The 14,610-nt window shown below is 41.3% G+C and overlaps 1 protein-coding gene across 4 annotated transcripts in view; it reads right to left on the bottom strand.

The window, feature by feature from the left end:
• NOX4 (NADPH oxidase 4) overlaps window positions 1–13,005 on the bottom strand; it is a 182,257-nt gene extending 169,252 nt beyond the window's left edge. For 2 of the 4 annotated variants that reach the window (XM_069564778.1, XM_069564780.1), the window contains exons 1-3: window positions 12,672–13,005; window positions 11,561–12,573; window positions 10,754–10,849 (exon numbers count right to left, since the gene is read on the bottom strand). In XM_069564778.1, the coding sequence (XP_069420879.1) occupies window positions 10,754–10,849; window positions 11,561–11,617 (153 nt within the window). In that variant the 5' untranslated portion in view covers window positions 11,618–12,573; window positions 12,672–13,005. Of the gene's footprint in view, window positions 1–10,753; window positions 10,850–11,560 lie in introns of all 4 variants that reach the window. The other 2 variants (XM_069564776.1, XM_069564779.1) reach the window with 2 other exon arrangements.
• Between the last annotated feature and the right edge of the window lie 1,605 nt (window positions 13,006–14,610).

Raw genomic sequence — 14,610 nt, 5'->3', positions numbered from 1 at the left:
CTAATGCTCAGTACAACACTCTTGAGATAAGTAGGATCATTTCATCGTGTTTTAATGGGAATACAGAACAGGTAAGTGGATTTCAGTATATGAATATGAAGGATGAGAGAAGAGGGAAGGAAAGCTGGCATTCTGGAACTCTTATTACATAATAGGCTTTGCGCAAGGTACTTTAATCCTTGAGCACATTATTTATAATTTCCATGCTTCAGCTTTCTCTTTTCCTTAAAGAAATTATCATGTCTGGCCCAGAAGAACAACTCAGTAAATGTCGGCCCTAGCTATTATTGTTATTATTTCTTTTTATTTCCTTTAAGGTCCACAGTAATCTTGTGAAAGAGTCATTCAGTTTACTTCAGTTCAGTCGCTCAGTTGTGTCCAACTCTTTGCTACTCCATGGACTGCAGCACGCCAGGCCTCCCTGTCCATCACCAACTCCCGGAGTTTACTCAAACTCATGTCCATCAAGTCGGTGATGCCATCTAACCATCTCATCCTCTGTCATCCCCTTCTCCTCCCACCTTCAATCTCTCCCAGCATCAGGGTCTTTTCCAATGAGTTGGTTCTTTGCAAAAGGTGGCCAAAGTATTAGAGCTTCAGCTTCAGCATCAGTCCTTCCAGTGAATATTCAGTGCTGATTTCCTTTAGGATGGACTGGTTGGATCTCTTTGCAGTCCAAGGGACTCTCAAGAGTCTTTTCCAACACCACAGTTCAAAAGCATCAATTCTTCGGCACTCAGCTTTCTTTATAGTCCAACTCTCACAATATATGACTACTGGAAATAGGCATTAATTCCTTTTTTTTTCTGTTGAAGATTCCAAAGTTCAGTGAAGATTACTAAAAGCTTTTCTGAATAAAATGTGCTCTATCTCAAGCTGAAATTTCACTCAGCAATCATAACCAAGCTAGTGCAAATTCTGTGTCAATTACAAATAGCAATGTGGAGCCTTCCTTTGTCCAGAAGGATCAGGGGGGTAGCCAGAGGTCAAAGGAAAAGTCACTCTCTCCTAATGTCATCTGCCATATGTTCAGCAAATTCCTCCTATCTCATCTCTCTCTGAATTCCTTTAATATTTTTATTGCTAAGCATAAATAATTTATATTACCATTTACTGCTACTAATAGTATTAATACCATTAACATCAAATAATATTACTTGATATTTACAATAATGCTATCTTTTGCTATGCACATATGCACCAAGGGCTAAATATTTCACTAACATTTTCTCATGGAATCCTCACAACCAATCTAATAGGAAGGTTAAACTTAACCTTATAGATGAGCTAAACTTAGATTTAGAGAAGTAATTCGCCAAAATCATAAAGGGAAATAAATGCTTGAACCAGGATTCAAACTCATATCCATATAGCCCCAAGGTTACAAGCTTGTGAATACGGAATTAAGGATCATTGATTTTTCCTCCCCAGAATTACCTATGCACTTTTGAAATCAATTTTGTGTTCAACACAATGCTTAGCATGATAAAATAGAAACACTGACTAGAGTTAAAAGACCTACTGTCCATATTCAACTTTGCACTGAATACATAAGGAAGGCCTTTCCCTGTTTTAAATCTATCAAATGAGACAAAAGAACTAGACCAATACCCAAGGTACTGTAACATTCTGCAGTTCCACAAGCTTCATTCCCTCAGGCTGGGGGCTCTGTAGGAAAAAGTATACAGCCTTCAGAACTGTGAGGAGATGAATTTCTGTTGTTAAAGCTACCCAGTCTGTGGTCCTTTGTTATGGAAGCCTAAGCAAATTAATGGAGTAGGAATCAGCTAGGATTTCCAGGGGGCTCAGTGGTAAAGAATCCGCCTGCCAATGCAGGAGACATAGGAGAAGTGGGTTCAATCCCTGGGTTGCAAAAATCTCCTGGAAGAAGAAATGGCAACCCACTCCAGTATTCTTGCCTGATATATCCCACAGAGAGAAGAGCCTGGCGGAGTATAGTCCATAAGGTCGCAAAGAGTCGGACCTAACTGAGCGACTGAGATAAAAAACACAGAATAAGGTGTACAAGTCTGCTGCAGGTTTAAGAGTAATCCATAAACTATAATCTTACCTTTACTTATTAAGACAAAACACACAACCATACAAACAAACGGTCTTATCTAGAAAGAGTAGAAAATTCCAGGCTCTAACCTTCTTTGTCTCAGAACCTCCCTGGAGGAGCAGCATGACAGGGTGGTCTTTAATATGAGACAAACGTGGGCTCGAACTGGGCTTCTCTAATTGTTAGTTGAGTGACTGCAGGGAAGTTACCTAACCACTCAGAATCTGTTTCTCAATTCTGTAAAAAGTGATCATTCCGATCCTCTAGGATTATTTTAACAATTAAATCTAATATGGAAAGATTAAATGAGATTACAAAAGACCAAGGAACTAATCATGCCTAGTGCATGAAAGTGAAAGTCACTCAGTCGTGTCCAACTCTTTGCAACCACATGGACCCTACAGTCCAGGGAATTCTCCAGGCCAGAATACTGGAGTGGGTAGCCTTCCCCTTCTCCAGGGGATCTTCCCAACCCAGGGATCGAACCCAGGTCTCCCACATTTGTAGGTGGATTCTTCACCAGCTGAACCACAAGGGAAGACCAAGAATACTGGAGTGGGTAGCCTATCCCTTCTCCAGTGGATCTTCCTCATCCAGGAATCAAATCGGGGTCTCCTGCATTGCAGGCAGATTCTTTACCAACTGAGCTATCCAGGGCATAAAATGTGATTAGTAAATGCTTATAGTTTGTATTAGGTTGAATCACATGAAATGGGTGATTGTTGTTGTTCAGGTGCTAAGTCTTCGGCACCCTATGGATGACAGTACACCAGGTTTCCTTGTCCTTCACTATCACTTGGAGCTTGCTCAAACTCATGTCCAGTGAGTCAATGATGCCATGTAACCATCATCCTCTGTAGCTCCCTCCTCCTCCAGCCTTCAGTCTTTCTCGGCATCAGGGTCTTTTCCAATGAGTCCACTCTTTGCATCAGGTGGCCAAAGTATTAGAGTTTCAGCTTCAGCATCAGTTCTTCCAATGAATATTCAGGACTGATTTCCTTTAGGATGGACTGGTTGGATCTCCTTGCTGTCCAAGGGACTCTCAAGAGTCTTCTCTAATACCACCATTCAAAACCATCAGTTCTTCAACACTCAGCCTTCTTCACGGTCCAACTCTAACATCCATACATGACTACTGGAAAAACAATAGCTTTGACTATACAGACCTTTGTCAGCAAAGAGATGTCTCCACTTTTCAATATGCTGTCTAGGTTTGTCATAGCTTTTCTTCCAAGAAACAAGCATCTTTTAATTTTGTGGCTGCAGTCACTGTCCACAGTGATTTTGGAGAATAAAAAAAAATAAAATCTACCACTGTTTCCACTTTTTTCCCATCTATTTGCCATGAAGTGATGGGACCAGATGCTATGATCTTAGCTTTTTGAATGGCGAGTTTTAAGCCAGCTTTTTCACTTTTCTCTTTTACTCTCATCAAGAGGCTCTTTAGTTCCTCTTTGCTTTCTGCCATCAGAGTGGTATCATTTGCATATCTGAGGTTGCTGATATTTTTGTTCCATTAAAATAGCAATCCCATATGGTTCAGGCTAACACTAACGTTGACTAAAGGCAAAAGAGCCCAGTGGTTAACAGTACAAGTTCTAGAATCAGTATGTCTGAGCTAGAGATCTGTCTCTGTCACTCATCAGCAAGTTACAGAACTTCTCTAATTCAATGTCTTAGCTTCAAAATTAAAAATATCTACTCCATAGGATGGATGAAAAGATTAAATAAATTAATCTAAGCAAAGGTCTCTAAGTAATACCAGGTGCTTAGTCCTCAATGAATTGATATTATTAATAATGAAATGATGGAAGTAAAATTGAAAATCTTGGAAACTAATTTCAAATTTCAATTCTATGCTGTTTTGGATGGTACTGATAAAAGAGAATTATACAATGGACATTTAGCTGAGTATAACAAAGAAGTTAAACCTTGTGCTAAAATTCTAGTAAACATCATATAATCAGAAAAAAAAATACAAATACATCTCATAATCCTTACCAACATGTCTGAAACAAGTCTAAAACAACCATAAGGCTGGAAATATACATTATCCTGGGTGTAAGTCAATAATTTTCCCTAACTTCTTGAATTGTTCAACAGCTTTAAACAGGAAAAGCTAGTGACCTACAGAGTATGGAGTTTAATGTATTTTACATACGTCTGTCTACTGAGTTGTTCATTATAACAGGCTGAATATTGGAGTGAGGAACAGTGAACCAGGAGAGTGACCAAGCCACCAGCTGAGTCGGTGATGACGAGCTCATTATCAACCTCATTTTTCTATTTCGGAAAATCTAAGTAAAGACATCAAAGTTCTCTTTCAAGTCTAAAATTACATGAGTCTTTATCTCTTATAAAAGAATTAAGTACATCATGACTGCCTCAATGTAATGGAACTAATTTCGCCTGTCAATAAGCAATAAACAAGAAGCTTAACACCTTAGCAGAATGTTAAGAATAAACACAAACACACAAAAAATAACTTATTGAAAAGTATCCTTTGAATTGAAACCACAATATTCTGAGCAGTAAAAAGAAAGTTAATGATCAAGCCCTTTCTGAAATTGATAGGAGGCATATACTCCTTCTCAGCAGAATTACAGCTGCCTAGGCCAGATGTAGAAGGCAATGGCAACCCACTCCAGAGTTCTTGCCTGGAGAATCCCAGGGACGGGGGAACCTGGTGGGCTGCCGTCTATGGAGTGGCACAGAGTCGGACACGACTGAAGCGACTTAGCAGCAGTAGCAGCAGGCCAGATATGGGCTTTCCTGGTGACTCAAGACAGTAAAGAAGCTGCCTACAACGTGAGAGACCTGGGTTCAATCCCTGGGTCAGGAAGATCCCCGAAGAAGGGAATGGATACCCGCTCGAGTATTCTTGCCTAGAGAATTCCATGGACAGAGGAGCCTGGCGGGTCACAGTCAATGAGACCACAAAGAGTCAGCATGACTGAGGGACTCATACACACACACACACACACACACACACACACACACACACACACACACACAGGTCAGCTGTAAAACCAATGCTGACTTAAAATCCTAGGTCCTTCACACAGAGACGCCAATCTCCAACCTTAAGAAATTCACATGACATCAGATTTCTATCTCTGAGAAATGTTAATTCTGATATCGCTCAAGTCTTGTCCAACTCTTTGCGACCCCATGGACTGTAGCCTATCAGGCTCCTCTGTCCATGGGATTTTTCAGGCAAGAGTGCTGGAGTGGATTGCCATTTCCATCTCCAGGGGATCTTCCTGACCCAGGAATCGAATCCAGGTCTCCTGCATTGCAGGCAGACACTTTACTGTCTGAGCCACCGGGGAAAACCGTTGATACAATTCCTGCTGCTGCTGCTGCTGCTGCTGCTGCTAAGTCACTTCAGTCGTGTCCGACTCTGTGCGACCCCATAGATGGCAGCCCACCAGGCTCCCCTGTCCCTGGGATTCTCCAGGCAAGAACACTGGAGTGGGTTGCCATTGCCTTCTCCAATGCATGAAAGTGAAAAGTGAAAGTGAAGTCCTAGGACACTTGAAAGGGTGAATTGTTAATGTTTCTAAATCACTTGAAGGAGAATGATTGACCAAAGAAAGATCATCACTGTACAATTTGAAAAACCTCAATGCTTACAACTTTCTTCCAAATTACACAGGTATCTCAATAAGAATTTAAAAATAAGAAAAAAAAATCTTCATGTCCATTCAGCAGATCTAAAACAAAATTGTGAGATTAAGCAAAAGAATTAAACTCTCACTATGGTACTCTGAGAAAAACTAGGTTGAAACTGAAAGATCCATACACAAATGTTAGCTTTGGGGAAAAAAATAATAAAACAAAGACACACTGAATCTGGTACCACAAAATCCATTCTCTTGTCAAATTAAAATGCTTATACCAATTAAATTATATCCTGTAATCATTAAAATGTCAGAAAGAGAACTCAGAAATAGATGACTATGATATGAAGGCTCCTGATATGAAAATATCCTGAGTTAAATTTGCCTCAACATTTCAAAAAATTCAGGAAACTCTCAGAGTCTGTCACAACACATTAGCACTTGCTCTTAAAGTACTACGTACATTTTCCATTCCTTGAAAAGAAATAAATCAAAAACAAATTTCATCTTAAGTAATCAATGGAGTCCTTTATTTATAGCACCGTGGATGAAAAAAGTTGTTGTTTGGTTTGTTTATTTGAGTGTTTGCTCTGGTTTTCTTCAAAAGATTTTTTCCCTCTCTTAGCTAATTTTAAGATTCCAATATTCACAGCATGTCATAATTAAACATCTCCTAGGAAGTACACAGTCTGATTAGCACATTAACTCAGGCATAAACCAGCCGTGACCATGTAGCCTCCAGGCCTGGGTCAAACCAGTCTGGGAAAAAACAGTTCTGATGAAAATTCCTACTAAGACATATTAAGCCCCAAGATTATTTTATCTTCCATCATTTATGATCTTCTTTTCCCTAGCTGTTCTTGTGTAATTTTTTTAACACTTAACTGTGGTCTGAGAACAGTCACTTTAGCTTATTAGGAATAATAATGATAACTCTAGTTCTGAGGATTAAATAATTTTAGCATTTTTCTCAAAGGCTCCCACCTCCCAGGAAGCAGAGAAGATTAAGTCAAAAATATTTTTACAGTTACACACCAATAACTAGAGCCCACAAGCTCCCGTTCAAAATTAACTCCTGTTCAGGAAAGGGGGAGTTGGAGGACTACCCATATTCTGATTTCTTTTTATGTGGCTGACTGGTGGCTAGTTGCTTGCCTTAAAGCAAAATGATGAATGCATTTGGCCGTGAAGGTAATAAAATCTCCCCACGGCCAGCAAGTGTACTGTCCGAAATGGTAGCCACTAACCACATGCGGCTACTGAGCATGAGAGATGTGTCCAAGGCCACCAAGGGACCGGATTTTTAGGTTCATTAATCTTACTAATTTAAATTGAAAAAGCTGATATTCACTTGTTAGTGGAAAATCTTTATATTTGGAACAACTTGGCTATCTTACAGGTAAAAGAGTGAATCCACTTTTTCATCTGTAAAAATTTTATGAAACTTAAAGACAGGCCAAGCAATTCTAGTGGCTGAGCTGTAATGTACATAAGTGGAAAATATACACTATATTTCAAAGAATAGGCAAAAATAATGTAAAATATCTCATCAATAATTTTTAAAAGTACTGACCACATGTTGAATGCTTCAATCTATTACAATACCGTCAATATATTATTTTAAATAAAATATATCAAAGTTAATGTCACTGGCTTCTTACTCTTTTGAAGTACTACTGGGAAATTTTAAGTTCTGTATGAGTCACATTATATATCTGTCAGGCACAGCACTGATAAAGAGCAATACTAACCAGTGACATGACTATCTGAGATGGGCCAGTGAAGTGGTTCAGAAATCTGTGCAGTATGAAAAAAAAAAGCAAAAGTTCAGACAGCACTGCATATAGATCCTAACTTTGACATTGACCATCCAAAGGGATTTGAGCAGCCATTCATTCAGATTCCTCAGCCTATACTTCCCCAGGTACAATGGGGAAGAATAGTTTCCTAGTTAAACACAATATTTGTAAAGTGACTAGTATAACATCAGTTCAAATAAACAGTCAAATAAATTGTTTTTCAGTAGAAAGCAGAGATTTTTAGACTACTGCAAAGAAATTTACTGCTTCTCAATGTCTATGCCTTCCTGCAAATGAGCTATATCCTATAGACACTTTCGTCCTGTAATATTAGTCCAACTTTATTATTACCTTACATTTTACAGATGAATAATGACAACCTTAGACTAAATGCTATTATCAAAATGTTCAACAAATGGAAGCTTTGTTTCCATAGTGTTTTAAGGTGGTAGCAATCAAGCTCATTTCCAGAAATATCATTATGATTTTTATGAACTTAAAATTTACCTAAAAGAGACTTATCAGAATACCTATGTCGTTTTCAGGATTTCTATCATGGTGGGACCATGTTCTTGGGAGTGTTTGGTAGGCACTAAGAAAAACTGCTCTAAGGCATAAAGTTCATACTATACAGTTATTAAATATGCAAAATGTGGGAGCCTACAATATTTATTTTAAAAATTAATTATATCTCATTGTTCTGCTGTATTTCTTTAAATACAAAAAAAAAATGCTTGCAAATTCTTCTACTATGAAACAGTACCATAATCATCAGAAGATTAGGAAGGATAAGCCTAAGACAAATAAAATTAAATACTCCTTCATTAAGCAAATAGTCAAGCTATAGACAGAATTCCTTTTTCACTAAAATGACAGATATCTATTCCAAATGGTGTAGATAAACTAATGACTAAAAAATTCATATAAGCGATTAATGAAAAGTAAGACATGTGAAAGTCATCTTTCTTCTTTAGTCATGATGTCAAAAAGAAAAGCTGTCCTCTTCCACAGTGATTCTTCATAAAATATGGACTCCTAACTACATGGTTAAGGCTCAACTATGATGATTCTTATGTTTCTATGGAAACTAATTTACAATGATCCTGCTCTTCTTCAATCTGCCTCTTGCACATGTTACTCACAGTCTTCTATTTAGTCCTTTTATTATTTTTTTGTCTTCATTCATCTGATCAATATTTATTGAGCCCCTGCTTAGTACCAGGCCTATATTCTGCGGGTCTCACCACTGAGCTTCACTAGCCTATCATCTTATTCAAACAAAACCACTAAAGTGGGATGATGTAGAAGGAGGTGAAACATATAATTCAATTAGTTGGGTTGTATGTGTGTGTGTGTGTGTGTGTATGTATTCTTCTTATTTGACTTGTCACCAAAATATATTTGAAGTTGTTACACAGCTCCAAACTAATAAAAAATGAACTTGTTGGTTTCCAACATAACCGTTTTTTAAATAAATTATCATTTTAGTTTATACTATGTCATAAAGCTGAAATTCCAAGTTTAACAATGTCTTTCCAAGTTGTCTAGGCTTATATTTTATATTATTACATCTACGTCCTGATCAAGATTCACCATTTTCCAAAGCAAAGTTTGCCATCGTAACTCTCAAGAGTTTTCTCCAAGTTATTCATCAAGTAATATATAATGAATAGGTCTGATCTATGTTGCACTGCAAAACCTCCTGTTTGCTAGTTTACACCCCAGGGGGATTTCTAGGAAACAAAGTAACATGATAGACCAGTAAACTTTCATGCGTTTCTTAGAGGAAAAAAAATTTTAACTTGCTTATTGAATTACAAGTATTTATTTGTTAGAGCTTCCATTAGACTGTAAGCAACTTGAAGACACAGGGGAGAAGTTACTCTATGTGCCCATTTGAAAAGTGAAGGTTTCATGACAGTTTTCTGTATGGCTGAATGGAGGGTTGGTAGGAAGAAAGAAAGAAAGGTTCAGATTTAGGAATTTAATCTTTGCGACTATTTTTATCAATCCATTTAAAATACAGATGTTGAGTGATTATGATATGTCAATGCAGGCTCATCAAATCGTAACAAACGTACCACTCTGGTGGGTGATGTTGATCATGGGAGAGGCTACGCATGTGTGAGGATATGAGAACATACAGGAAATCTGTGCCTTCCCCTTCATTTTACTGTGAACTCTAAATAGCTCTAAAAAATTATTTTAAAAAGTTATTAAACTTTTTAAACTGTGTGAACAACAGATAATGAAAACAGTGCTTTATAAAATAAAATACAAATCAATTAGTTCAGCCTCAATTTATCACAATCTTAATATGTGCCAAGCACTACTATAAAAGCTGAGGTTTAAAGAGAAATAAGATTTGTAACTATAAAAACAGGAAATGGAAGACTGGTTCCACTGAATTCATCTGAACTAATCATAATTGTAAGCAGTCATTAAACCATGAAAAAGAAAATGATGCACCTCCTATTCAGAATGCATTTTCTTCTCCAATGAAAAGGAATGACAAAATCTGCTTTTTCGTATGCCCTAAGATTTTTCAATGTCTTATAGGTGTTGTTTGTTTCTTAGAAAAAGCTATCTCCTTATACAAAGTAAGATGTGCTCAGTGATACCATTTTTGTTCAGGAGACAAGTAGGGAGGGGAAGGAGAGGAAGAATGAAAACAGAAACATTATAGAATATTACAAAAAAAGAAAAATATTGACACATGAGACAAATCAGAGCAAAATTTTGCACAATATTGTTCTCCTATTAGACCAGAACACCAGAACAATAATCAGCCACTAACCTAGGGCAAGTATTTGAGAAATGCCCAAGAATAAATAACTGCCTTAGAGATATACGGTGTGAGAACTGACAGTAAAAGGAAGCAGTGCAGAAATTCTCTGGATACGCTGATGGGCAAGCTGAAGACTTGATTAGTGAGAATGAAAAGCCTGTCATCAGTTGGTCTCTTAAGTGAAGGAGACCCTTCAGGGCACTTTGCAGCTGGCAAGAAGTAACAACTTTTCTCAGGTATTACTAGCCTAACAGTTCTCTTTATAAGATTATCTTTGGTTCTTTAAAGAGTCAATCATTGTAACTTCCACGAGTGTAAATGACAAATCATGAAAACTTGACCATTTTAGAGACTAACAAACGCTCCTGAAGTGAACAACCCACCGAATGTTTCTTCAATAAATAGAAAAACTGCCCAAGTCTTTGTAGCATCGTCTGCCCACCTTATACCCACTCCACCAGGTCACCCAAGGCCCACTTACCCCCAGCATCTGGTGGAGGTAGTGATACTCTGGCCCTTGGTTATACAGCAGGAAGGTTTTCCAGAAAAGCAGGACATTCAGGGAGACCCAGATAAGCTAAATCATATGGAGAAAGAGAAAAAAGAATTAAAAATAAGTACTATCCGATGAACAGAAACCTCAAGTACATTCGTCGGACACAATACGTTCAATGGAACCTCAATTAGTCGTTGCCAAAAGCTTTCTCAATTGACCGGCAAGCTGCAAACGACTAAGAGGAAAACGTATCTGAACTCAATCAGCCCCTGTACACCTGAGATTAAGTATTTGGGCTGCAACTGGTATCCTAAAGATCACAGATATCCCCTGGAGGACAAAACAAGACTAAGTGATGAGTGACATCACCAAGTCCCAAGCATTGTATGTTTAAGCTTTAAAAATATCCATTGAATGAAGAATAGATAATACAGAAGAGGGCTTTGCTGTATAAAATAAAATCCGACAGAAACAATCTGGGAAAGGAGAAAAGGGGGGTGGGGGTGGTGAAGATGTTGAAGAGGTTAAAGGAAAAGCTGTGTTAACTAACAGGGATCTCCCTTCCTCCGCATCCGCTCTAGCATCAAAGTGTAGGCAAGTTCCCGAGGGCTTGGAGGAAGGGAGGGAAGAGATGGTCATGTCCAGGTATTCCCGGCAGAAAGTTTGTGTTAGTGGAGGATGTTTTGCACTAGAGACAAAACTTCCAGCTTCCCACCCGCGCTCGCTCAGAGAATGAATCAAGATCGCTGCCCCAGAAACAAGACGCAGGGAGACCCTCGCCCGCCATCCTACCAGGCAGAGGTGTTTAACCCCTTCGTTGGCCAGCCAGCTCCTCCAGGACACGGCCATGCCGCCGGCCCGCGCGCCGCGCTCTCAGCCAGCCGGCCGACAAGCAGCGGCGGCCGCGGGCGCAGCGGCTCCAGCGGTGCGGCCCCCTGGGGGGGAGGCGGGGGGGGCCGGGAGGGGACGGACGGTCAAAGACCGAGTGGGAGCCCGGGGCCGGCGCCGCGCCAGCCCGGGCGGGGTCTGCGCCCGGAGCCGGCTCTTCCGGGCGCCTCGGCCGCGGCCGGCGCGGGGTCTGCGCGGCGCCCCTGGCGGCCGGGACCCGCGCTCAGAGCGCGCGCTCCCCGCCGCGCCTGCCCTTTGTCTGCGGAGAGCCTGTTGTTGTGGCTGCCGCCGCGCGGGATGTCCCGGTCTGGGATCCCGGAGGCGGCCCAGCAGCCTCCAGCGGCCGGCCCCTCTGGGAAAGATAGCAAGATGCGGAGGAGGGTGCTGAGACAGAGTGGGGACTTGCGCCGCCCCTGGACTCACACACACACACAATGACACACAGGCACACGCGCACACACACACATACACCGGCCTGCCCCACTTCAAAAGACACAGCAGGATGTGGAGGAAGGTGCTGAGACCGAGCGGGGACCTGCACTGCCCTTGGACTCACACACACAATGACACACAGGCACACGCGCACACACACATACACCGGCCTGCCCCACTTCAAAAGACACAGCAGGATGTGGAGGAAGGTACTGAGACAGAGCGGGGACCTGCACTGCCCTTGGACACACGCAGACACACAGACACACACACACACACCGGCCGGCCCCTCTTGGAAAGACAGCAAGATGTGGAGGACAGTGCTCAGAGTGGGGACCTGGGCCGCCCTTAGACACACGCACACACACGTACATCGGCCTGCCCCACTTGGAAAGACACACAGCAGGATGTGGAGGATGGTGCTCCGAGTGGAGACCTTCGCTGCCCTTGGACTCACACACACACACACACACACACACACACACCTGCTGGACCGGTTGGAAAGACAGCTAGATGTGGGGGATGGTGCTCAGCCGAGTGGGGACCTTCTCCGCCCCTTGGACTCACACACACACACACACACACACACACACCGCAGCCTGCCCCCACTGGAAAGACAGCAAGATGTGGAGGATGTTGCTCAGACAGAATGGGGACTTGCGCCGCCCTTGGACTCACACACACGAACACACACACACACCCCTACTCCTTTTGACTGGCCGGACCTTTGCCGCCCCTTGGACTCACACACACACACACAAACACACACACACACCCCTACTCCTTTTGACTTCTCCCCCCCAAGGTCCCTCTCCGAGGCCCCCGGCGGAAACCCGAGCCGGAAGTAGCCCCGGTGTGACCGCGTCCCGCGCCCCGCGCCCAGCAGGTCCTTGGCCGCCACAGCCCTGACCTCAGCCTCTCTCCCTCGCCCTTCCACCCCCATCCCTAAGCACCGAGGCAGAGCTTTAGAGAAACTTCTGCGTCAAGAGTCCAGGGAGTTAATGGTTAAAACTGAGGGAATTTTCAGGGGCTTTTAGGGAAGCTCCGATTCACTCTATTCAGTGCGCTTTACTACCTGCTATCAGAGTCTGTTAGGGAATAAGAATCCTGTCAGACTTGTACCAGAGGCCCGGTGAAGGGTGATGAAAGTGTGAAATTTTCCCAGGCTACCTGTCCTACAGGGCAGCTTATCAGTATTAGGGAACAAACAAAAAATCACGCACGTGAAAGAATATCCAATGAAAATAAGTGTTGGAGAAAGTTTTGTTAAATCAGGAACTTTCTCACCTCTAGCCACTAGTGGCAGAAAAAGTAAACCACTAGCAACCTAATCTCATGGCCCTCAAGGTATCTTTCTGTCTCTTTTTTTATTTTTTTTTTCTTTTTTTTTAGTTTTTTATTTTTTAAATTTTAAAATCTTTAATTCTTACATGCATTCCCAAACATGAACCCCCCTCCCACCTCCCTCCCCAGAACATCTTTCTGGGTCATCCCCGTGCACCAGCCCCAAGCATGCTGCATCCTGCGTCAGACATAGACTGGCGATTCAATTCACATGATAGTATACATGTTAGAATGTCATTCTCCCAAATCATCCCACCCTCTCCCTCTCCCTCTGAGTCCAAAAGTCCGTTATACACATCTGTGTCTCTTTCCCTGTCTTGCATACAGGGTCGTCATTGCCATCTTCCTAAATTCCATATATACGTGTTAGTATACTGTATTGATGTTTTTCTTTCTGGCTTACTTCACTCTGTATAATCGGCTCCAGTTTCATCCATCTCATCAGAACTGATTCAAATGAATTCTTTTTAACTGCTGAGTAATACTCCATTGTGTATATGTACCACAGCTTTCTTATCCATTCATCTGCTGATGGACATCTAGGTTGTTTCCATGTCCTGGCTATTATAAACAGTGCTGCGATGAACATTGGGGTACATGTGTCTCTTTCAATTCTGGTTTCCTCGGTGTGTATGCCCAGAAGTGGGATTGCTGGGTCATAAGGTAGTTCTATTTGCAATTTTTTAAGGAATCTCCACACTGTTCTCCATAGTGGCTGTACTAGTTTGCATTCCCACCAACAGTGTAGGAGGGTTCCCTTTTCTCCACACCCTCTCCAGCATTTATTGCTTGCAGATTTTTGGATCGCAGCCATTCTGACTGGTGTGAAGTGGTACCTCATTGTGGTTTTGATTTGCGTTTCTCTAATAATGAGTGATGTTGAGCATCTTTTCATGTGTTTGTTAGCCATCCGTATGTCTTCTTTGGAGAAATGTCTATTTAGTTCTTTGGCCCATTTTTTGATTGGGTCGTTTATTTTTCTGGAGTTGAGCTGCAGAAGTTGCTTGTATATTTTTGAGATTAGTTGTTTGTCAGTTGCTTCATTTGCTATTATTTTCTCCCATTCAGAAGGCTGTCTTTTCACCTTGCTTATATTTTCCTTTGTTGTGCAGAAGCTTTTAATTTTAATTAGATCCCATTTGTTTATTTTTGCTTTTATTTCCAGCATTCTGGGAGGT

Source organism: Ovis canadensis, chromosome 21 (genome assembly GCF_042477335.2).
Source record: "Ovis canadensis isolate MfBH-ARS-UI-01 breed Bighorn chromosome 21, ARS-UI_OviCan_v2, whole genome shotgun sequence".
Lineage (NCBI taxonomy): Eukaryota > Metazoa > Chordata > Mammalia > Artiodactyla > Bovidae > Ovis > Ovis canadensis.
The sequence above is the reverse complement of the archived record's forward strand: the minus strand, read 5'-3'. Positions and strand labels throughout refer to the sequence as shown.